The 23,972-nt window shown below is 35.9% G+C and overlaps 4 protein-coding genes across 8 annotated transcripts; 2 read left to right on the top strand and 2 right to left on the bottom strand.

The window, feature by feature from the left end:
- Nucleotides 1–1,298: 1,298 nt before the first annotated feature.
- On the top strand, nucleotides 1,299–5,320 carry LOC137746157 (shaggy-related protein kinase alpha). 3 transcript variants are annotated; one of them, XM_068486239.1, is made up of 13 exons: nucleotides 1,299–1,486; nucleotides 2,151–2,309; nucleotides 2,434–2,532; nucleotides 2,653–2,712; nucleotides 2,816–3,088; nucleotides 3,392–3,466; nucleotides 3,593–3,649; nucleotides 3,755–3,895; nucleotides 3,975–4,025; nucleotides 4,229–4,324; nucleotides 4,403–4,486; nucleotides 4,681–4,783; nucleotides 4,892–5,320. In XM_068486239.1, the coding sequence occupies exons 2-13, from the start codon at nucleotides 2,196–2,198 to the stop codon at nucleotides 4,975–4,977; spliced, it is 1,239 nt and encodes a 412-aa protein (XP_068342340.1). In that variant the 5' UTR covers nucleotides 1,299–1,486; nucleotides 2,151–2,195; the 3' UTR covers nucleotides 4,978–5,320. The 3 variants fall into 3 exon arrangements, with proteins under 3 accessions (XP_068342340.1, XP_068342339.1, XP_068342341.1); XM_068486238.1 differs by having other exon boundaries at nucleotides 2,148–2,309; XM_068486240.1 differs by lacking the exon at nucleotides 1,299–1,486 and adding an exon at nucleotides 1,572–1,713 and having other exon boundaries at nucleotides 2,148–2,309.
- A 989-nt stretch (nucleotides 5,321–6,309) lies between these two features.
- Nucleotides 6,310–8,773, top strand: LOC137746089 (zinc finger CCCH domain-containing protein 3). Of its 2 annotated transcripts, XM_068486154.1 has the most exons (5): nucleotides 6,310–6,548; nucleotides 6,681–6,733; nucleotides 7,074–7,206; nucleotides 7,352–7,475; nucleotides 8,580–8,773. In XM_068486154.1, exons 1-4 carry the CDS (start codon nucleotides 6,419–6,421, stop codon nucleotides 7,459–7,461), a joined length of 426 nt encoding a protein of 141 aa, XP_068342255.1. In that variant the 5' UTR covers nucleotides 6,310–6,418; the 3' UTR covers nucleotides 7,462–7,475; nucleotides 8,580–8,773. The 2 variants fall into 2 exon arrangements, with proteins under 2 accessions (XP_068342255.1, XP_068342253.1); XM_068486152.1 differs by lacking the exon at nucleotides 8,580–8,773 and having other exon boundaries at nucleotides 6,311–6,548; nucleotides 7,352–8,543.
- Nucleotides 8,774–10,114: 1,341 nt separating this feature from the next.
- On the bottom strand, nucleotides 10,115–12,812 carry LOC137746159 (uncharacterized). Of its 2 annotated transcripts, none has more exons than XM_068486242.1 (5): nucleotides 12,673–12,812; nucleotides 11,590–11,916; nucleotides 11,266–11,370; nucleotides 11,116–11,163; nucleotides 10,115–10,555 (listed from the first exon to the last, which is right to left on the bottom strand). In XM_068486242.1, exons 2-5 carry the CDS (start codon nucleotides 11,848–11,850, stop codon nucleotides 10,316–10,318), a joined length of 654 nt encoding a protein of 217 aa, XP_068342343.1. In that variant the 5' UTR covers nucleotides 11,851–11,916; nucleotides 12,673–12,812; the 3' UTR covers nucleotides 10,115–10,315. The 2 variants fall into 2 exon arrangements, with proteins under 2 accessions (XP_068342343.1, XP_068342342.1); XM_068486241.1 differs by having other exon boundaries at nucleotides 12,702–12,806.
- Nucleotides 12,813–16,711: 3,899 nt separating this feature from the next.
- On the bottom strand, nucleotides 16,712–20,739 carry LOC137745795 (GDSL esterase/lipase At1g09390-like). The gene is made up of 5 exons (XM_068485807.1): nucleotides 20,374–20,739; nucleotides 18,097–18,267; nucleotides 17,774–17,934; nucleotides 17,364–17,628; nucleotides 16,712–17,264 (listed from the first exon to the last, which is right to left on the bottom strand). The coding sequence occupies exons 1-5, from the start codon at nucleotides 20,621–20,623 to the stop codon at nucleotides 17,032–17,034; spliced, it is 1,080 nt and encodes a 359-aa protein (XP_068341908.1). The 5' UTR covers nucleotides 20,624–20,739; the 3' UTR covers nucleotides 16,712–17,031.
- Between the last annotated feature and the right edge of the window lie 3,233 nt (nucleotides 20,740–23,972).

Below are 23,972 nucleotides of genomic sequence, written 5' to 3'. Positions count from 1 at the left end.
CGGTTATGGGTATGTGTATAACTGTCTATGCAATTACCTAATGGTTATACAAGTATGAACATAAACGGTTATGGGTAAATAACTGCAGTTACCCGACCGTCATAACCATTGTCCATCTCTATACTTATACATTACTTTTTATTATTCACACATTCTCTCAATTTTTAACGATCATATCGAATGAATTGAAGTATGTTAAATCACAAAAATTAACAAAAAATATGTGAGAATAAAAATAACGAGTGGAAATCACTATTCTAACATTATTTTTGGGGAAAGTAACATGTGAAAGTGTGGGTGTACTTATGGAAAAAGTTGCCAAATATCAATATCTTTCACAATTTGGTGGTTCCCTTCCCTTCCTTTCTGAAACTCCACATATATAGGTTAAATAAGAAAAAAAAAAAAAAACACAATTTAAAAGCAAGTTTGAATGGTCAAAAGAAAAGGCCACCGGCTTCTCATTTGTCATGAGAGTTTTCATTAGGGGTGTGCTATCTATACACTTTATTTTACTTCTTACACATCTCTTGATAATTTCTGTCTATTGATCTTCTTCAATTCATTCGATCTGACTGTCGAAAATTCAAAAAATATGTGGGAAGTAAAATGGGATGTGTGAATATCACATCCCTTTTCATTATTTATTTATTTATTTAAAATAAACTTGTTTTTCGTTTGGAATTTTAGATCATCCACAAAAGATATGTCAAATTTTAAACATAAAATTTAAATTTTGACAGTTTATGTGGTATTTTGATATATTTTAAAATTTTGTTCTTCAATCAATATGTTAAATTAAATTATTATTTTATAAGATAAATTATTAAACTAATTAAAATTTAATAAAAGACATTTAAAGTTTAATCAGTAATCCGTTCACCTTTCTTTATTGAAAAGAAGAAAAGAGTAGAATAGTTGCATCAACTCAACATTAATTATAATAAAAGATTAAACTAATTAAAAATTAATAAAATACATTTAATAATTAATTAAAAAAAACATTTGAAGCTGCTGTCAAATTTGACCGTAACGTCTTTTGCTGTCAATTCATATCATAGGCACATAGGATTTAGCATTTCGGTTGGAAAATATTAATGTGATTTTTTTTTATTGTTATAACTGATGTGTACATTTTAGCATCTCTTTTAGAGATGTTCTTAAAATAAACTTTTTATAAATTTAAAGAATTATTAAAAAATAAAAAATAAAAAATAAAAAGAAGAAGAAGAAGTAGGAGCCAATAATATAAAAGGGTTCTACTACTTTGACTGTCCTGTGTTCCCAGCGCATCACAGCCACCACCACCACCACCACACAAAAAAAGAGCAAAAATAAACAAAACAAACAAGCACTCAAATCCAAAAGAAGAAACAAACCTAGATCCTCTCTCTCTCTCATCATGGATCTACGCCTCTGATTCAACCTCACGCCCTCCGTTTTCCAGATGATCCTCCCTTGATCTTCGCCAATTTCTGCTTCGTCGGTACAATTTTCTTCCTCTGACTCTTCTCATTTTTTTTTTCTGAATTTTTTTTTCTTTTCTGTGATATATTTGGTGGGTTTTGTTTTTGTCGTTTTGGATGTTTAGATCGGCTAGTTTTGGCATCTGGGATTGGCCCATTTTAACAAAAAAAATTCAAATTTTTTGGTGTTTTCGGTGATGATGGAGGGTTGGTGGGTGAGGAATAATTGTTATGATTGAATATTCAGGTAGTTGTTTGATTTTTCTTGTGTGAATTTTGGGTTTTAATTGTTGGATCTCTGTGTAAATGTTGATTTGGTTGTGGGTATATATAGAAGGTCAAATAGGTGCCTTTACTTGCTTCATCTAATTTGTGGGGTTCATTTATTGTTCTTTATTGTTGTGTAATTCATAAAATTTCTGGGCTTTGGTTTACAAGTTGTTAATTTTTTTCTCATATGTATGTATGTATGTATGTATATGCTGGTAAGTATTGAGTTTGATTGTCAGTTTAAGCTCGGTTGATTGGCTACAAATTCCCTGTGCTTTATGAATCATAAAACTTTAAATAGATCTTAGCGTGGATTGTGGATGATGGGTGAAGAAAATGCTATTCAGATTGTCCATGTTGCATTTTCGTAGTCGAAAGTTTAATTATCGTTGCTTGATTGATTGATTGCAGTAGGTTGATGGTTGGTTTTATCAAGGCCAAACAATAAGAGAATAGGGAATGGCTTCAGTAGGTGTGGCGCCTACGTCAAGTGTGAGAGAACCCAGTGGTCATGCGGTTAGTGTGGATAAGTTACCGGAGGAGATGAATGACATGAAAATTCGGGATGACAAAGTACGTAAGCCTTTGGTTTAAGTGTTTTCTTATAGAGTATTTTCTCCTCGCACTTTTTTGTTTTTATTTTTAGGATTATTGTACGGTTGCTATTGAATACTCATGGTCTGCTTCACTGGTGTAGGAAATGGAATCCACAGTCACAGTCGTTGATGGTAACGGAACAGAGACAGGTCATATAATTGTGACAACTATTGGTGGTAGAAATGGCCAGCCAAAGCAGGTATAATATTCCTCATTTGCACATTAGTCTCCAGTTGATGTGGATGACTGATATTTTGTTTCGTTTATTATTTCAGTGCAAATTTCCTCTAACTGAGTGTTGTATATTTTGTCATAATAGACAATTAGTTACATGGCTGAGCGTGTTGTTGGGCATGGATCATTTGGAGTGGTGTTCCAAGTAAGACTTGTCTTTTGCTTTACAATTCACTATTGAAAATTTATGGCCTTTCAAATCGGTAGCAAGTTTCAAGTTCTTGAATTCTGAGTTCTTATTTGTGCAGGCAAAGTGCTTAGAGACTGGTGAAACTGTGGCTATAAAGAAGGTTCTGCAAGACAAGAGGTACAAGAATCGTGAGCTACAGACCATGCGTCTTCTTGACCACCCAAATGTTGTTTCTTTGAAGCATTGCTTCTTTTCAACGACTGAAAAGGATGAACTTTATCTTAATTTGGTGCTTGAGTATGTCCCTGAAACGGTTCATCGTGTGATTAAACACTACAACAAGTTGAACCAACGGATGCCTCTGATATATGTTAAACTCTACACATACCAGGTATGATGTCAATGAATGTGTGCCTGTTATACTTTTCTGTAAGTTGCATTTGCATAGGTTTAATATTGGAAAGGGAACATTTTTTCTTTCTTTCTTAGAAAGTAGATTATTTTACGTAAATTGAGTAGTATGTTATGCCATATTAAAGAATTGAGCTGTTAGACTAAGATCTTACTCCATGAGCCCAAGGCTTAGGCTAATTGAATCTCAGAGTTGCACATTAAGGTATTTTGTTTGTTCCCTACCCTGGAGGGTTTATTTGTATTTTGCTGAGATTTGCCTCATTTCATCCATATTTGGCAGATCTTTAGGGCGCTATCCTACATTCACCGCTGCATTGGAGTGTGTCATCGGGACATCAAGCCTCAAAATCTTCTGGTATGTACTTCGATTCTCGTATACCTATATGCCTATTAATATCTGGTTAACCCTATTGTTATGGGTGGCGGTGTTTATGGAGTAAATAAACAGAAAGGGTTTAAACTTTGGTTCTTATTTGTGCAGGTGAACCCACATACCCACCAAGTAAAGTTGTGCGACTTTGGAAGTGCTAAAGTATTGGTATGTTTTTTAGTTTTGCCGTCCTTTCTCTTCCATTTATACTCATTGTGGCATTTGCTTCTGTTGGATTGAAATATATCCTTATGCTGTGTTATTGTCGAGCAGGTAAAAGGAGAGCCAAATATATCTTATATCTGCTCGAGATATTATAGAGCACCGGAACTTATATTTGGAGCAACTGAGTATACTTCAGCCATTGATGTTTGGTCTGTTGGGTGTGTTCTTGCTGAGCTATTGCTCGGACAGGTACATACTTTTACTATTGTATTTTATGAAATATATGTTTAGTGCAATTCTAATACAACGGAGTTTTCTATTGCATCAGCCTCTCTTTCCTGGTGAAAGTGGAGTTGACCAGCTTGTGGAGATTATCAAGGTAATTCATCCTTATTATCGCTTCGGCAGTAGTTAAATCTTATTTAATCTAATAATCATAGATTTCAATGAATGGGTATAAAATGATTGCTTATATTAGAGCATTGGACATGCATTACTGTTTTTACTTGGTGCTTACATAGAATCTTGAACTTAACTCTTTTATTGTGGTAGTAATTTATTTCTTGCTTTTTCTCTTGGTAGGTTTTGGGCACTCCAACAAGGGAGGAAATCAAATGCATGAATCCTAACTATACAGAGTTCAAATTCCCGCAAATTAAAGCTCACCCGTGGCACAAGGTATTATGATGGAAGATATTATGTATGTTTTTGTATTTCATTCACCAGATAGCATATTTATATCTGTTATTTCCTTAGATATTCCACAAGCGTATGCCTCCTGAAGCTGTTGATCTGGTTTCAAGACTGCTGCAATACTCTCCTAACTTGCGGTGCACAGCTGTGAGTACCAAGTATTTAATTTTATTTTCATGTCCAAATGGTTAACCTTTTTCCAAAATAACTCGATAAATATACATGCTACTAAAGAAAATTCGGTCAAATTCCCCTTTAAAATCCCATCAATCTTTATTCTTGTTAATTTTTCAATCGTGGTTTTGGCATAAAAAAAATTTCAATCGTGTTTCCATATACAGCTGGATGCCTTGGTCCACTCCTTCTTTGATGATCTTCGTGACCCGAACACCCGCCTGCCGAATGGACGTTTCCTTCCGCCTTTATTCAACTTTAAATCACATGGTATTATATTGTTCTCAGACAATTTGTTTTCTTCTTCCAAATTTTTTTCGTTCTCCAAGCCTTTTATCAAACTTCTTACTCTTTGATGTTGCTTGTATCATCAATTAGAATTAAAGGGGGTGCCTGCGGAAACTTTGATGAAATTGGTTCCAGAGCACGCGAGAAAGCAAGTCCCGTTCTTGGCATCCGATTAGTTTGTGAAATGTGAGTAACCGCAAGCGCGGTCCCATATTAAGCTATGTCTTCTCTTCTACCTGGGCTGCTATTGGTGTCCCTTTTGATTTAATGTACCTCATTGTATGACCATATTTTGTAAAATCAGATGTGTTCTATCGAATCTTGACGTGTCCGAACCTCAAAGGGTATTTACGAGTACCACTTCCCTGTAACCCCCGAAGATTGTAGCATCGCATAGAAGACGAGCGCCAGCTTTTATCTAAATGTTTATCTGTATCTGTATTTGTAGTAGACAGACCGATGTACCGATGTTCTGTGAGTTCGTATTTCCGATGTAATGGAGGGCTGTTTGTGAGATGAGTTGATTGAAGGGCAAAGTTCCCTGTCATTGTAGTAGGAAGTAGCAAATTTGCCGTAGATTAGAAGCGGAAATGTTTGATTTCGAATTGTCTGGTATTTTCATGTGTGATGAATCTGTCTTGTTCTAAAGTTGCATCAGATCAGATTCCGAAAGCTAAAGCATTTTCCATTCGCATGTCTCGAAACTAAACCTTCCCGGTTGTACTGGTGAGTGGTGATCCTGATTTCATCAAACTGATGGGTGTGTTGGCAAGTGAATTTTGCAAACACTTTCTATGTCCGGCCGCTGGTGATTGTTTTGGGTTTTTGCGGACTGAATAAATCAAATGAGAATCAAAGAATATGAATGAGAGGTTATGCTTAAACAGGACAAGGTTATCTGGAAATCATTTTTCATAGGTGGTACGTTAAGATGGCGTACTTGAACTACCAATATTACCTTTGAAATAAAAGACAAAATGTTTTCTTTTTGACAATTCGATAATTTAGTTTAAACCAAATATAATAAACTTTGACGCAAGAGGGTGGGTACAACGAACGTCGGCATAAGAGGACAAACAAATTGCTCTGAATCTCTGATCTATTGACCTAAATCACAACCGCGTACAATCACCGAGTTCACTGAATTCTTCCCTTTTTTTTTTTTTTTTTTTTTTTTTTTGGGGTCACCATCACCAACTAAGACCTCAGAAATACGAGCAGGGCTTTAATTTTGGGACCCAGCTTTTCTATCCTTTCAGTTTCCATATACTCTCATCTCCTTCTATTTTGTGCGGTCACGGTTAAGCTATGTTAACATTTTATATTGATTTTTTTATAAAAATAATAAGAGAAAAAGCAATAATTGCTTAATTGTGACTATACAAATAGAAAGGGATGAAAATGTATGGAAACTGGGAGGGTAGAGAAGTCAGGTCCTTAATTTTGCATATTGTTTCAGTGTTTTATTTTCTATTTGTGGGGTAAAACTAGCCGGAGGAACTTCAACTTTTATTTATTTGCCACCAAAAGTCCCACAAACCTATAAATACTTGGAATTTGGAAACCTTGAATTGGATAGGAAAAAATACAGGGAGAGTTAGAAACTTCAAGCTTGGAATGCCGATGGGGAAGTATTTTTGCGATTACTGCGAGAAGGAATTCCAGGACACCCCACCTTCGAGAAGACGCCATCTTCAAAGCGGCCAACACCTTCGAGCCAGAGCTCAATGGTACGCCTCCTTCAAAGGTACATAAAAATTCAACCATTCTCTTTTGATTTTTCAGATTTTCTTTCATTTTCCCTTGTTTTCTCAGCTTCCAAACGCCCCCACTATCCATTACTGTGTGTAATCACGACTCTGGTTTCCATTGGTTGCAGATCCCAACCATGCTTACCCGACAAAAGGGGTCTGCAACCGCTTTGTCAATACGGTAGTTGATTTCTCCTTGTCAATTTAATCGCGTTTTCATTGATTACCCAATTGATTTCATTGCTTATTGAATAATGGGTCGGAGGCAGATTTTTACTTTTCCTTGATTAGCTCAAGTAATTTTGCTTGGTATGGAGTTATGGATTGGAGGCGGAGTTTGTGTTTTTATTTGTTTAGAACAACATATATTGGTTAGGCCAGTTGACAAGGACAGTGTGCTCGCCCCGTTGAACTTAAGTTCAAATCACTCTCCCGCAGATTAGACTAGTTTAGAATATCGCGTTGTCAGAAAAATTTATTCGGTTCGTGGATTTATATGTTTTCCTTGGTATGGATTTTAGGGATCTTGCCCATATGGTGATTCTTGTAAATACCTTCATCCCAAGAACAATCAGCAGGATGCAGTTTTGATTGATAATAATCAGTCTTCGAGTTTTCAAGAGAATCAGTCAGTTGGAGGCACCTCTTTGCCAGGTAACTTCAAATTGTATGTTGCTAGTTGACCGTTGGCGTCTTCGTTTTTGTTTTTCATAAACTCGACTTCAGATGCGAGATAGTTCCTGCTCCCAAAGTTAATGCTTTAGTCCTAGTGCTTACTTTTCCTCATTCTGCTTCACAGATGTGGTTGTCAGAGATCATACGGGAACGTCATGGAGCAATCTACCTCCATCCCTAATGCCTCCTCCAGAGGGTGGACATCCGCGGCTTCCTTTCGTAGACTGGGGATAAGTTTATCTTTTTAGGTAGGGATAACTTCCTAGTTCCTAATAAACTTCGTTTGAACCATTTAACATACTAGTAGTTAAGTTTCATGATGAGATATCGATTGTCATCAAGGCTTGTAGGCTTGTACCTTGTGTTTTATAGTACCGACTGAAAAATGTTGCTCATATCATTACTAAAGAGAATGTGTTCCATCCTCTACTGTACTATAAAGTTCATTTTTCAAGAAATGCTTGTTTCGTTTGATTCGTGTCTGTTTATGCTAGGACGGACATGCACTTTTCCTCAACTTCTGTATCGTGTCTGACCTGTTAAAATGCATGATTGTTTCATAAGATTATAGCGTAGAGAAGTCGTGATGGTGGTTATTCATATTACAGTAATCGTGCATCCCAAAATAACGAAATTTAGACGGCGTCAATCATTTGAGACTTTGAGTTCTCTCTGATGCTGCTTGTGAGAACCATCAGTGCGTATTGTAAGAGCATGAACATTTGCTAACAAATTGAAATAACTATGTAACTTTCACTTACAAAATTAAGAGTATGACAAAATGCCTGATTATTTTCAGCCATAGGGTTGAATGGTATTGTTTTATTTGGAATTATTCCGATTGTTCTTGACTTCACTTTTGTTTACTAACACGGTATCGAAATTGTTTCAATCCCGACTTCTCGTGTTTACTAACACCGACCCCAAAAAAATGTGGCTCTCATGTTGCAACCCAGAATACAAACATGAAAACGAGAGATTAGATTGATTAAGAGGAGTAGTTGATTTCGTACTCATTTCTTCTTTTATTCTTGACTTTCGCAAATGTGGATTAGAGAACATATGAGATCCAATATAACATAAAAGATCAAACTAAAGATCAAACTACCCATTTTAAACTTTACCCCGTTTCGTATGGAGAACTCTTTTTTTTGTTAGTAATCCTTTGCTTTTGAAAAAAGTTAAGGTAGTGGTTACACTCGAAACTTAGAAGGTTGAATTATGAACTGATGCTTCTAAACTGAGGTCAATGCACTCGTTTTTATTATTATCACATGGATTATGATTACTCGCACGAGCTTTGCAGCTTATCTGAGTTTTTGCTTTGGCTGATGCACCATTCTACGTGTAAGTGCGATCGTGCAAGTGACAGGACTTATTACATACAAAGAGCTGGTGGGGTAGCAGTACAAAGGATAGGGAGCTTGAACTGACTATGTATGTTACCCTTATACCCTTGTATTATTTCGGAATGTTTATTTTGGGAGCCTACGAGCATGGTACCCTAGTGAGGGTTATGTGTAATTTGTTGTTAGACCTGTATATATCTGTGGGAGAGACCCCACTAGCATGCTTTATTTGGAGGTATTTATTCTAGTATTCATTTCTGTATCTTTTATGTATTCTTTGTACCCCTACATCTTAGAATCACGTGTCGATCTTGGACGTATCTAGAATCGGGGAAAGACAGGGACTTGATCATCAAGCACTCTGACAACGGGGTTCGGATCAAAATTTGGCAAGACTGGTGAGGGTTAGTGTTAAGAATAACATTCCACAGCATTCACATGGACACCGTTCGAAACCGGGTTTTGTTAGATGAGTACTATTGTCTCACCAAGAACTGCCCTAACCAAACCTCCGCAGTTCAGATATAAGATATCCTGCCCAAGGAGTATTCGTGTCGAACCTGATTTGCTGGAGTGCTTATCGAACAGTGCAGAACCTTATAGTTCCACCAGTTCTGCTTTGGTTTAAATTAAAAGACAACTAACGAAAAGTACATTGTTTAGCCCAATTCCAAGAGCATCTCCAAGATGTTGCCCACAAATTTCCTTTTGAAACAGTAAGTCATGATAAAACACCATTGAACATAAGACCTCAGACACAAGGGTAATGTTTTTGACCAGCTGAGCTCCAAACTTCTTTGGGAGGGATGCTGAAAATTTTGTATCCTAAATGCATAAAGTAATTAGAAATGACTAAAAGAAAGTGATTTGCACACACCACTTTTATCCATCTGCACACCGGTTTTCTCCCATTTGCTAAAATCATTTCCCACCTTTATATTGAGAGGTAGATTGGGATGATGCGATAAACCCAGTATAAAATAAGTGACAGCTACATCTGTTTAACTAGTTGTATTTAGCACATGACCATCATACGATCTTTGGCCTGAAGACACTCAGTCTCTACTTTCTATATAAGATCCTGATTCAAATCTCATAAATGATGAATGTTCTAGGGGTGTGCTGACCTTTTTTACTTCTCACACATCTCTTGTTAATTTCTGTCATTTGATCTTCTTTAATTCAGTCGATCCAGTGATCCCAAATTAAGAGAGTGTGTATGAAGTAAAAAAATGTGTGTGGATAGCCCGCCCCTTGTTCTAAAAAATTAGCTCCCAATGAGGGTGTTAAATTATTGCTACATGGAAAAGTCTTTGCCTTGGTGCTTCAATTTGTTTCCATTCCCGTCAATAATTTAGAGCCGTGTGATAACCATTACGTTTCAGCAAAAAGAAAACTGAAAACTGATATGATTATTAAACCGGCCCTTCATCATTTGTTTTCGGTTCCTTCACTTATTTTAACTTTCATCAATTATATCACGCTGTAAGAGATGGGAGTTCATAAAAGTAGTAGTAAGCTCTATGAGCAGACTGGGATGTCATTCACAAACTGGATTCGAAAATTTCCGGCAAGTTACCGGAAACTTTCTGGAAAAGACTTATGAAAATACATCATAATTAAGAGTGTTCTTTCAATACAGTTTCCCTCTGATTACACTTTCTGATTATTCGAGCATTCCATTTAGCTCGCTTACAGCTCTTCGGCATTCAGGTGTGGTTGGAGGATTATAGAGTGTACTAGTATGATGAAGCAAGTACCTCTAGCAAGGAAGCAGCAAACTTCATTTGGGTCTCCTCGTCTATGGTCGAGAAGCGAGGCACATGAACAAAAAGTGATTTGGTCCCGTTTTGCTCTGCAAACCGAAGGGAATGGTAGTAGACGTAATTGCACACAAACCGGCCTGCATCATCTGAGATCACCACCTCATAACCCTTCTTTGCCAAGTTCTTTGTTACGTCCTCGAGGGGAAGAGAAGTCTGCACAGAATAAGTACAGAAATACCTTCAGGACTGATGAAAATAATGAGTCATTCAAGTCATGCGTTTATCAGCCATACACGAATACCAAATAAGACCTGCAAATTAACCATTGCATCAACCGATCATTATACTATAATACTATTGAAGTTGTACTACCATTCAGGTAGTCATCACTTCGCGGTTTCCGTTATTCACCATGCACAGGAATCCCTCTATTCCGAAAGGGTGGCTCCATGCTTTCACACTAATCCGGAAAAAGAAAAGAGACAAACATACATTCTATGATTTCCTTTGCATAAAAAAAGTTTTATATGGAACAAGAATCCCGGCACGAAAAGATTGCTCATGATTGTATATACTGCAATCTATGGGCTTCCAACGAGGAAGAAAATGCTTTAAGGTATAAATTCGACCTATTTTTATAGACAACTTCAGTTCTCCAAGCAGGTATTCTTGAAGTAATCATCGTAAACTAAAACGATATATGAAAGTCCAGGAGAAATTACTAGAAATTTTAAAGAAACATCTAATCAAAGAGTCATGGCCACTCATTCTACCTCTCGCACATGTGCAATTCCACCATCTGAAGGAATAATCGGAACTTTCTGCAAAACAGATGATTGAAGTTAAAAAATCTGAACAATGTAGAAGACCTCTCAAATAAAATCCCAATTAACTAGAGAACAAACATTTGAAGTCTATCTAACCTGAGGCTTCCATCCCATTTCATCAGGGTAACGGAAAGTAGCTTCATTGAAGGCTTGTCGCTCGAGAACAAACTTTGTTGCACCACTATTAACACCAAAGTGTATCTACCCAAAAATAGTTCAAGTTAAGAAAGGGTATAGGGCCAGATGAATGCATATATGCAAGTACTAAAATCAAACCGATGAAATTCTTTCGGACTGATGTTATGGGAAACTTTGTTAATTATATGTTATAGTTCTAGAAAAATCATTAATATATTGCACACATGCATTTTCTCTTGAACACAAAATTAAGAAACGATGGACCAGATGAGAGTAACTGACCCAAATAGTTCTGCTGGAATTTGAAGTATCCTGCTCACCAATAGCAGATCGCAACGTCTGGCACAGGTCAGCAAGTGCTCCTTGTCCTGCAGTCTCAAGAATGCTGCAACTTCCAAGAACCAGACCTTTTGGTGAACCCTTCTTCTTCACATACTCTGTGAGATTACTGACAATTGTCTCAGTCGGATTCTCCGAAACTCCGTGGAATTTCTTAAAACCGGTCACATGAATAGTTACTGGCGAAGGCCCTTCAGACCCCATTTTGTCAGTTTTAATATGCAATCGTTGTATGTGTTATAGCATCAAATCAGAAGCATATCTAAGTACCTGCATCGAAAAACCGAAAATGAGCAAACAAAGTGCAGAGGTGTAAACACAAGCACATTTAAAAAGTATAGGTCTGCAATCAACATGCTTTCCCAAACAAACACATGGATTTCATGTTGCATCATTGAAACAATTCACACCCCGTAACGGTTTTATCTATAAAACTCATTGGTCACTCTAAAATCTGAAAGCTGATTGTTAACAGATGCATTATATCAACCCTCTTCCTCGAAATTTTGCTTCGTATCATACTATTTAACAACATCATGTAATAATTAAACAATTATACGGCTGGATACTGCAAAAGCAGTTAAATTTCAATCAATGATCAATAGTCTATCAGTTACAGCAGCAATAGTTGATGAGATTGCATCCAAAATTTTAAAAACAAAACAAGTTTCGATTCGAAAAAGTGCAGGAAATGCAAAATTGGGAAATCAACATGGCCAGAAACTAAACCAGCTGACAAGCAATAAAATTTTTGAATCCAAGAAAAACAAGAGAACCCGGTATCTAAACAGCAGATGAAGATCAAATATCAAGGGCAATCAACAAACTTAAAAAACAAGATAATGTGAAATTATGAAAGCAATCAGAACCCAAAACTGTACACGGAAAACCCAATTGGAATCAAACGGATGATGATGTGTATCGAAGAACCCATAAATCTACCTTGAAATAAAAAGCATGCAGGATTATATATTCTGAAAATTATACAACATAAATAAATAAAACTTGAGATCTTTTTTTTCTTGCCTTGTAATCTTCACAAGCCTCTCACCCACCTGTCTTATCTCCTCACAGATGATTTATTTCCAACCCCTCTAAGATTCAAAATAGATTGATTAAAGGAGAGAGGGGGGAGGAGAGACAGAGACAGAGAGGGTGGAGAGATTATGTGATGAGGATCATTTATATAAAAACAAGAAACAGGGTTTAAATATGTGAACGGTGATGCTATTTAGACACTCATTTTTAACGCTACGTAAATTTTTGTTAATTTTTATTTTTTGATTTTCTTCATTTTATTAGATTCAACAGTTAAAAATTAAAATAAATGTGTGAGAAATAAAAAATAAACAAATGTGTGAATAACACCACTCTACATGAACTATAGAGAAATTATTATGGTTAACCGAGATTAAAATATTTGCATAAATTCTTGATTGGTTTTGGCAACTGTTACATTTAGGTAAGAAACTTTCTTTTTCTTTTCATTTTTTTTTGTTCTACTTCTCTTTCTTTGTCCAAAGATTTGTCGTTTATTGTTGCGATGGTGATGATTTTCATAGAAAAATTAATTGCTAAACTCAAAGATTTCTTCTTTCCTAACACCAATTAGTATCACAATTATTGCATTATGAACTTTTGTTTTGGGGAAAATGCATCTCATGATTCTCATCCATTATGTACTATGTTTCTTTGTAGCTCATGAAAATAATTGAAACTCATTATGCATCTAATTCATAATAACGGATCACATCAATTTTAGGTACAAAAATATTAACTTGTCATGTCATCAATACATGAAAATATGCTTGTAAGAGTGCATTCTATGAGCTTGTTTCATGCGATAATTTGTATACTAAAATAAATGTATGACGTGTTTGTCCAATGTTTTACTATTGAGCAATCAAGATGAATAATTAGTGGTAATTTGATTATCAATTTCTTACTTATATTTTACTTCATGCGAGATTATAGAATATTTGGTGGTAAAGGCCATTGGGGTTATGATTATTTGCATAAATTCTAGATTGGTTTTGGCAACTGTTACATTTAGGTAAGAAACTTTCTTTTTCTTTTCTTTTTTTGTTCTACTTCTCTTTCTTTATCCACAGATTTATCGTTTATTGTTGCGATGGTGATCATTTTCATAGAAAAATTAATTGCTAAACTCAAAGATGTCTTCTTTCCTAACACCAATTAGTATCACAATTATTGCATTATGAACTTTTGTTTTGGGGAAAATGTATCTCATGATTCTCATCCATTATGTATTATGTTTCTTTGTAGCTGATGAAAATGATTGAAATTCATTATGCATCTAATTCACAATAACGGATCACACCAGTTTCAGGTAAAAAAAATACTAACTCGTCATGTCATCAATATATGAAAATATGGTTGTGAGAGTGCATTCTATGAGCTTGTTTCATGTGATAATTTGTATACTAAAATAAATGTATGACGTGTTTGTCCAATGTTTTACTATTGAGCAATCAAGATGAATAATTGGTGGTAATTCGATTTTCAATTTCTTACTTATCTCTTACTTCATGCGAGAATCACCTACTTTGGAAAATTTTTTGATATCGGTATTTCAAGCTAATTATGCACTATCATACATTTACCATTTTTCACATGAAAGTGCATAATTAACTTAAAATACCACCAAATAAGTTATCCTCCTTAGCCAGCAACAATTTAGAAAGTAAAAGAAATGTTTTCCACAAATTTTTTTCTATCTTTCTACACATTTTTATTTACTTTTATTCATAATTCTTTTTTTTAGTCTTCCTTTTAATTTCAATCCTAAATAAAGTAAATAGATAAAAAAAATACACGAAGAAGAGAAGAGTGCGAAAATTATTTTTGGAAATAAGAAGTATCCAAGAGAAAATTGGGTGCTAATGGGCCATGGGAATTATTGAAGGGACCTACAAACAACAGGACAGAATTTCATACATCATTTTAATTCCATTTTTTTGGATAAGGACAAACCGACAAAGCCCCTGGTTTTAACTAGACGACAAATCAGAAGTACGCGAACATGACGTACCGGAGACAAGTAGACAACAATGTAGTACAGACCAAATCTAACAGTCTCCCTCCCATCACACTCCTCCATTTTCTCACCCGGGCCAATCATTTCCGGGTTCAGCCCATCAAAAAATATCAAACGTTCGACAGAGTCAGTGAGGCTCTATAGGTTGTACTGACTAAATTAGTCAGACATTTGGTGTAATATTAGATTCTGGATCCAAAAAATAATATTATGAAGGTTAGTAAGAATAGCGCGAGTAGCGCACAAATTTTTTTTATCAGAAATAACATGCATATTGTCATTTCATCGAGTTTTGGTAGGCCTAAAGTCATTTGGAAAGGCATACTGCATACCTCTTAATGTCTCATTTGCGAAGGTAACTAACATGTTCCAAAACTGCTCCCATAAGAATGCTTAACAAATAAACACATTTATCTTGAACACACTAACAATGTTTGATATCATTACATCTCATTAATATGATGCTTTGTTATTGACTAAGATCACCATTTCATTTACTCTTCTTTCAGACATTTTATCAAACAATTGGAAGACATGTATGAAGTCAATTCTAATCTTCAAAAGTGCAACACCCAAAGTATCCATGAATATTCACCGAACTTCAGAAGGTTAGCACCCAAGGTATTCATGGACATTTATCAAAGTTCGAAGGGTCAGCTGACTCCCCCTGCCCCTCAATGCATTCGCCACTGATTAGACTAATGACCATATAATTTATATTGTGTTTGGTTTAACAATGATCTATCGGAAAAAACAATTGATGATTAAAGAAAAAAAGGAAAATATACAAATTTTTTACGAGTACTTGTTTGTCTGTTGAATGTTTCCCATATTTATACCAAACAAATGTATAATAATAGAAAAAATTAGTAAACATCATACAACAAATTATATTTGCCTATAGTGAATTTCTACATACATTCATATCTATGAATTTTGAGGAAGATAGAGAGGTCAAGATAGTTTGAACCTTGGTTTGACAAGGCGATATTCTAAACTACTCTATTCTACTCTAATCATGCTTTACTACAATTATAGTTGGTAACTTGGTATCATTTAAATTCATGTGCTTATTGTTGGTCATGGCAGGTATAATGTCGAAGTGCCTGATTCATATGAGCATTTCCTTCTTGATGTCATTGATGGAGAGAACCACCTCTTTCTGAGAAGCAACGAGCTTGCCGCTGCGTGGAACGTTCTAACTCCAGTTTTGAATGAGATAGACAAGAAAAATATAGCACCGGAGCTGTACGAGTTGGGGGGTCGAGGTCCGGTTGGAGCTTACGATCTCCGGGCAAAACATGGGATTCCCTGGGCAGAGGACTATAGCAACTTAGAACTTCTGTTAATCTTTTTCTCTTGAACAAAAACAACATTGGAATTTTTTTCGGATTTTTTTTCTTCACCTTGCGTTACTTACCTTCATATGTGATTCTTGTCTACGCTTAGAAAATTAAGAATTGTTAGTATTTTTACTAGGGGTGGGATGGTTGGATTAGACTTCAACCCATTGGCCAACCGATCACAGGTTCTTGTTGGCATTGTTTAAGCCCATTGTCACTCAAGGAAATGGGCAGATCGACCAACTCAAATCATTCTTAGGCGGATTGGGTTGGGTGAATTCAACATGTTGGGATTAATTGCTTTCCTTCTTATTCTTAACGTGTACGAGTGAAAAATAATTCAAAATCCATGTCATATTAGATTTAAATCATGTGAACGAAGTAAACTCCCTTGAATATCTTGAAGCGCTTCTCGTTCTCTTGTGCATGTTTTGCCATCCACTCCTCAAACCTCTCCAACATGCTTTTGCTCTTCTCACCACCGTCACTTGAGAGTGGGCGACTGTATGATGCTGGGGAGACGAGTGGAAAAGGCAGAACTTTAAGAGAATGAAGTGTATATGCGGTTGATATACTCGAAGCATAGATGAAGGCAAGCTTTGAAATTCACATGGGAAGTTTCAGTCTTATTCATCAAATTTTGATGGAGAATACTTGGTACCAAACATATGATTGAGGGGGAGCATTAAGTGACGAGTCACTTATGTGATGTGTTTGATTCAGTGACCTGTGGCATCATCTGGTCTATTTGTTTGTTAGTATAGCTAGAAATCATTAAGTAGTCTGTAATCTTGGGTCAATTTGGCAACTTCGTATTGGTCATCTTTGAAGCCGTTGTAGCTTCAGCCCGGCACGCTTGCATCAACACTCTTTTCACTCCTTTGAGTCTTGGAAAATAAAGTACAAAGAGAAGTGGAAACAAACCCACTAATAAGATCAAGACTTGCGCAGGCAATTACACTACTACTAGTTTTCTACACCTGACTAACCGCGACAAAAGAAATCAAATGGAATGCTTGGCGTGGAATATTTTGTGGAAAGGATTTTCGAAGCTACTATTGTGTTTGCAGCTTCGGTGAAATGAATCCCATCCCAGCTCACATATCGGGATCCTTCATCGCAGACATTAGAACCAGGATGACCACATGTCAAACCGATGTTGTAATTGTACGGAGGGCCTCCATTGCCGCAGCATGCCATTAGCGGGCTAGAGAAACCTACATGGTAAAATATTTCTCAAGCTAAATTGTACTGTACTTAAACTAGATTAAACAAACTCGCTATCTACTTGCATTAGCATATATAAGTAGGCTCACCGTATTTCGCGGAGTTGGCAATGAGATCATACTTGATGGCGTATACATCTACATAAACTATAGTAGCATCCTTTAATTGAGGTCTCATCCCATTGCATAGATGGCGCAATCCTTCGTTGAACAACCTCGCAGCCGCGTTGTAACTTGAAAGACATCCATATAGATCCAAATCCTTCTTCTGGACTAGCGAAAGCTTTTGAGGGAGACAACCCAATGGCCCGGTATTGTGTATCCAAAAGTTCCTCCCACCGTGATCATATAAAGCCTACAATTCATGTGATAACTATTTCAGTCTCCATATGATCCCTGAAATGACACAAACTGCTAACAAAGTATTTTGATGACGATTTCTGTAATTCTCTTAACAGCCTGCCTTTGTATGATCGTTGTATATACGGCACCAGACTCACCTGAACGGCGCTCTTGATTGCTGCAATAACTGATGGGATTCTCTTCGTCACTTCAGCGTACGAAAGGTTTTTACCAAACGAATCAGCAAGATCATTTTGTCCAATATCGATCATGTAAAGTGCTTTCCGGAAACCTTCATCGCTTATCAAATGTTTTGAACCTAAAAACAAATTAAGCAGCACAATCAGCTAACTGGTTTATACATTTAGTGCTTGGAAGAAAAACAACGTAGACTTGTACACTTCCGCAAGCTCAATATCCAATCAAGGCATCAACGGAAATTGAAATTCCAAATACTGATGGTTACATTATACATGCATACCTGCAGTAGCCTTGAAATGGATGAACTGCATGACCTGAATATTCAACGAAAACGGGACACGTTTCGGAAGGGTAGAGGACCCGACAACTGCAAAGTTGGCTCCATTTGTGAACCTCGACCCTGCCAGAGAGTCTAGGTATGGACTCAACAGACTTCCATTCAAACTTTGGCCTGCACAAGAAAAGAACATCATCTTAATATCCATAGCAATTTTATAATTCAAGTCACTAACACTTTGTCATAACCACAAGCAAGAGGATCGATAAATATAAGATAGTGTTATTCACACACTCATTTTTATTTCTCATACACCCCTTTCAATTTTTTACCGTTGTATCGAATGAATTGAAGATTATCAATGGTCGAAAATTAACAAATGTGTATGAGAAGTAAAAAAAAATGTGTGAACAACACTATCCTAAATATATAGACTCCGTAGGACTTGGTTAATTAAACTGCACATCTACATGTCACATATTTGTGATAAAAATAAAAGATAAAAGAAGATAGGAACCCATACCCTAGGATATGGGAGATCACATTGACCATGTTAGGTTAATAAAACATTAAAAACTAAAAAACAAACTCACACCACAACCTAACCTTAGTCTGTCAAAGCTAAAAGCCGCGGGGCCGCGGCAACGACCACAGGGATAAAAAGCAACAAAGTTTGTCCCGTCTAGTTTCGAATGTAACACTTTTGATACTGTTCATTTTAAATGAAAATGATATTTTTACTTTAAAAAATCACTAATGGTTCTATTCACTTACAACATATTTTTATCATTTTGATTAAAACTCAAAGTTTTCAAGTCATTTTCATTATTATTATTTTTTTCATATGCTTGACAATCCCGTTAAAAACAAATAACTCCTCCCATCAAAAAATTAAAAAACAATATTTGAGAAAAATAAAAATTAAATTTCTCACTTATAAGTGTGGGCCTTTGCAAGTACTAATTAATAGCTCAAACAGCTATAATCATAATGTTTGTGCGTGATTTGCTAAGCCTAATTGACTACATACATTCTGAATTATTTTATTAATAATTTGCATGTGCATGTGCCGAAGAACCAACACTAGTCTAGACAAGTAAAGTGCAAGTCTCAAGTTCAACGCACGTGTACAAATAAGGTGATCCCACCTCATTATTTTGTTTAGGGACTTGAAATTACAATCAAGTCCTTGTTCGGAAATTGAGGGGTGGACCCCACCAGCCAACGTTGTTTACCTTAGGGGTGAAACTCTGGCGGGTTGGACAGGTTAAAATGCTAACCAAATCCTAACCCAACTTTTACAATTCGGGCTCGGGTTCTGGTTGGGTTGCATTCGGGTTCATTTGAGGTTAGGTTTAATTGGGTTAGGGTTTACTTGGGTTGTGTTCGGATTGCCCAACTTTTTCAAGTTAATCTTGTAACAACTTAGTTTCTAAGAATTCCTAAAAAAATTAAGTCAAATAGCATCAAAGCTAGCTAACTTTAATTTCATAAATCAATCTACTATAAAGTTTTAGAATTTAGAGACTACGAATACAAGATGATTAATCAAATCCTCTTATTTCCTAAAAGCTTAAGTAATTATAAAGGGTAATTTATTAATTTTTTTAAAAAAGGGCGTTGGTTTTTTAGACTTGGCTCACTTGGTGTAATATGAGCATTAATTGATATAGGCTACAATTTGGTTAGATTGAGTTTGGTTAGTCAGGTTAGATTGGGTTGGAGATGGACGGACAAATGATCAACCCAACTAAACTCAATTAATGAATGAATCAAAATTAAATTAAGTTCGGACGGATTATAACTATAAACAAACTCACATGTTCAAGTTAAAAGTTGAGTTGGACATAGACGGGTTCGAATTGGTTTGACCCACATTCCACCCTAGTTTACCTTACGTAACTCACGACGTGGTTTAGTCGCTCAACGGTAACATCGAAAATATACCCTCGAAACCGCCGACACAGATTTGACAACATACACAAAACGGTCCACTGTCACAGTGGCGCACAGCGCACCACGTCACTCTTTTACACATGACCGTGTATTAATAGCATGATGTCTCAGTCGATTAGTAGATCGAGACGTCACAACAATAATGGATCCGAAGTGAAATTCGGATCAATCAAATCCGGTGATTGGGACGGAGACTCACAACAGGATCGGATGAAGTTATCGAGACTCATTCCTAATCTTATCATCCTAATGAACTATGTTTATGTCGCTAAAACGCTACTTAAAATGTATGAATTTGGAAGTTGGGGGTGGAGGTATACTTACAGAGGAGGTCGAGGACGAGGCGGCCGTCGGTGAGGCGGCCGGTTGATCTGCGGAAGAAAGTACGGCCGTAGGGGGGGTTGATGGAGAAGCCAAGTCCAGCGGCAAGTCCACCGGTGTCCGAGTTGGAGTCCCCAAAGTTGAAGATGATGGGCCTCGGATTGCGCTGGCCATCGACGGAGGCTGAGAGAATAATCAGAAGGACGGTGCCGAAGAACGTGAGAGTGAGACCCAGTGACTGAGTGCAAGACATACCTTCCTCCTGTACAAAATGCACAAATCTAAATTTTTTAATCACTTCACACTTCACTACTGAAGAGTCTGCCTCTTTCTCTCTCTATGTATCTCACTCAATCTGTGTTTCAGTGTTTTTGTGAGTACTTATATAATTACTGAAGCTAGCTACTTTTTCTTTGCTTTTTAAATGCTTACTTTACTTTATTTTTTAAATATGAAAAATTGTCACGAAATTTGTAACTCTGTGGATTAAGATATTATCGTGCACTTGAAATTCATAGTTCGAGTCTTCCCTTCCCATTCTTACTTGTAAAGAAAAAAAATTAGGCAATTGTTATTGACATTTAAAAAATCTTATTTTTCACATCAAACTTTATATAATTAAAAAGAAAAATACACTAGTAAGAAGTGTAGAATGAGATTTTTAGAGTGTTAATAACAGTTCCCAAAAATTATAAGAAATGTCACAGTTGGTATTTGGCAAACAAAATATATTTTCACAAAGGAAAGTGATTTCACAATTTCTTTTTCTCTTTCTGTACATTTTTACTTATTTATGTCTCTTGATTCTTCTTTTATTTATTCAGTTCAAAGTAAAAAATAACAGTTATGTATAAAAAAAAAATTAGTGTGTAAAAATTAATTTGATGTCATACATTTTCATAAACTTGTCTTTGTTGCGGTTCCAAATGTATGGGTGTGCAAGACTAATTTCAGGTAAGTAGGCATTATATAGGAAGATTCAAACAATGCACCGACACCTTTGCTCTCTGGCCTACATAAATATAATACTCATTGTTCAAACTCCCTCTCCTAAACAAAATTGTAATTTTTCACCATGAGCAAAAAAACAACGCAGAAAAAAATCTGCCTATTTGAGGCTGTACATAAAAGATTTGGTGCTAGCCATATGTTGAACTTGTCGAATTTAATTTTTCTAGTCTTAGTATTTATAAGTTTATAAAACATCAGTCGGATCAATCTAATTGACATAGCCAAGCTTAAGGCAAACCACATCAATTCACCAAAAAAGGTTTTTTGGAAACAAAAACTATCGTGATTTATTGATAATTAAGAAGTACGATCTTCAAATAAAACATCACAGATATGATTTGAGATTTCTTCAAACCAAAAGAAAAAAATGCTCGGAGTACAAAACCAACTTGGTTAACCTATGTGCCGACAGTAGCCAAATGAGCTCTTCGAATGCTATATAATTTGTTCCAATCCTTTGTTCATGTTTCCTCGAATGCTATATAATTTGTTCCAATCCTTTGTCCATAGAATTTTTTATAAGTATAATACGATCCAACAAAAAAGATTCTTAGTGAGGAATTATTTTCGAGAGAATAAAGAAAGATGCAAGAATTTGCAATTGGTAAATTGAATAAATACTAAATTACATGAATTTAGACCATTCAAATACTGATATTTCTGTGTAATGATCCAGCCTAACAAATTCTTCTGTTTAAATTGATTGTACATTGAGATTGCCGAAAATTAAATGAGATTCAATGTTGAAGGTCAATAGCAACACCAAAAAAATCATACATTTTAAACAAAATAAAAGAAAATTTTCCAAAGTGAAAAGGAATACCTTCTTTTCAGGTGTAAAGATTCCATGGTTTGCAGCTGCATTTCTCTCTGGGATTTGTTGATGGAAAGCTAGGTTAAAAGCTGTAGGAGGAGGACGACCAAAAGCACCCTCCCCAATAACTCCTTTATCTTTCCTTTGGTTAATTCTTCCACTCTCTAGCAAAGATTGAGAGTCATCGTCTTCCTTTATTCCGTTTTTCATTTCTTCATATAACAATTATTCAACCGTGTTCGGTCTCAAACGAGTCACTGACTCACACACATAGAATCCATTTCAAATCTAAGACGCTAAAACAACACAATGTTATATAAAGACGTCCGCAATTTAAGCATGGCGTACGAGATTTCATGCGGATTACGGTCAACGTTCATTTGGTAACATGTTGTTTGCGGTCGTTGATCCTTTTGTGTTTAAGGTAATGCTTATCTTATGGCCTATTTGAGTTTTGTGGCCTACTTCTATTTGAGCCCAACATATGTGTTATGAGGGCCGAGGTCCAAATTTGGATGACGGAACCATATAACGTTATTCACACTACAATTTATAGGTGTTTTCTTTTTATTTTTAAGTGTGAGATTTTATGTTTGATTTACGTGAATGATAAGTTCGATACTTAATTATGACTAGTTTATCATGGAACTTGGTCTAATCCTCACCTCCAACATCAGGCATGACCCTAATGGTTATGTACTTCTTTGTAACGAGTTACTAAGCAATCTTAAGTTTGAATCTGCACCGCCACTTAGTATATCTTATACAGTTTAATGAATTCTTCTTCACTTGTAAATAAAAAATTTTAGGCGTTCTACTCTTGTGGATAAGAGTTTGATACGTACCAAATAAACATGACTAACTCATTGTGCGAGTTAGTTCAAATCCATTCTCTCTTAGTGTAAATGTGTCATGTACTAATTCAAACAAAACACTACTAAAAACAGTGTCCATTCAAACGTTATGTAGGTTGATGCTCTTCTTGTTGGTGAATCTCCGTCCAAACAGTGTCCATTAAAATGTTAGAGATTGATGTTAAATTGACAAGGACTCTTATATAATGAGTGATAAGGCCCTATGCATTGTAGGAAAGTAATGTGCTATTTGCAGTTATAGCTAACACATGTTCAAGTTTGGTAGATACGTATATTAATACCGGTTATGCCTTTTGAAGTAAAGTTAATACATGCATTCTTTGTGGTTGATGTCAGAATGTGAATGTGATCTTCGTGGTTGGTGACAGAGGTACTAAACCGCAAGCATTGGCTAGATGGCCGAATAAGAAGATACTTCGTAGTTCTTCGATATTTATAAATTACCTAACATTTTAATACATATACATCCGACACGGGAGGAGAGAACTGAATACAAGAACTAGAGCAAATGCGTTAATGAAATTGTTGAGAATCAATCTTACATCGGATAAATGAGTAATTATGTATGTGCTTATAAGCAGTTGGGATAATCTCCATAATGTCAGTTGGTTTTACGGTAGATCCTCAACTTTCTTCATGGAATCATAATTAAGTTTTCCCATTTGTGAAACCCAACAGCCACAGGTGATCCACATCACCCGATTTGTGTTGTCCATATACTATGCTTGAAAATTCTCCGCACATGAAGATGTGTGTTGAGAATATCAATCCCACATCAAAGAAAAAAAAAATTCATTAAGTGTTTTCAAGAGAACAACTTCTTTCATCAGAAATCGCGACATTGGAAAGTTACAACAGGTACTTTCACATAACATTTGAACAAATTCAGCAGTATTGGAAAG

This window comes from Pyrus communis, chromosome 9 (assembly GCF_963583255.1).
Source record: "Pyrus communis chromosome 9, drPyrComm1.1, whole genome shotgun sequence".
Lineage (NCBI taxonomy): Eukaryota > Viridiplantae > Streptophyta > Magnoliopsida > Rosales > Rosaceae > Pyrus > Pyrus communis.
This window is presented reverse-complemented; position numbering and strand designations above follow the sequence as displayed.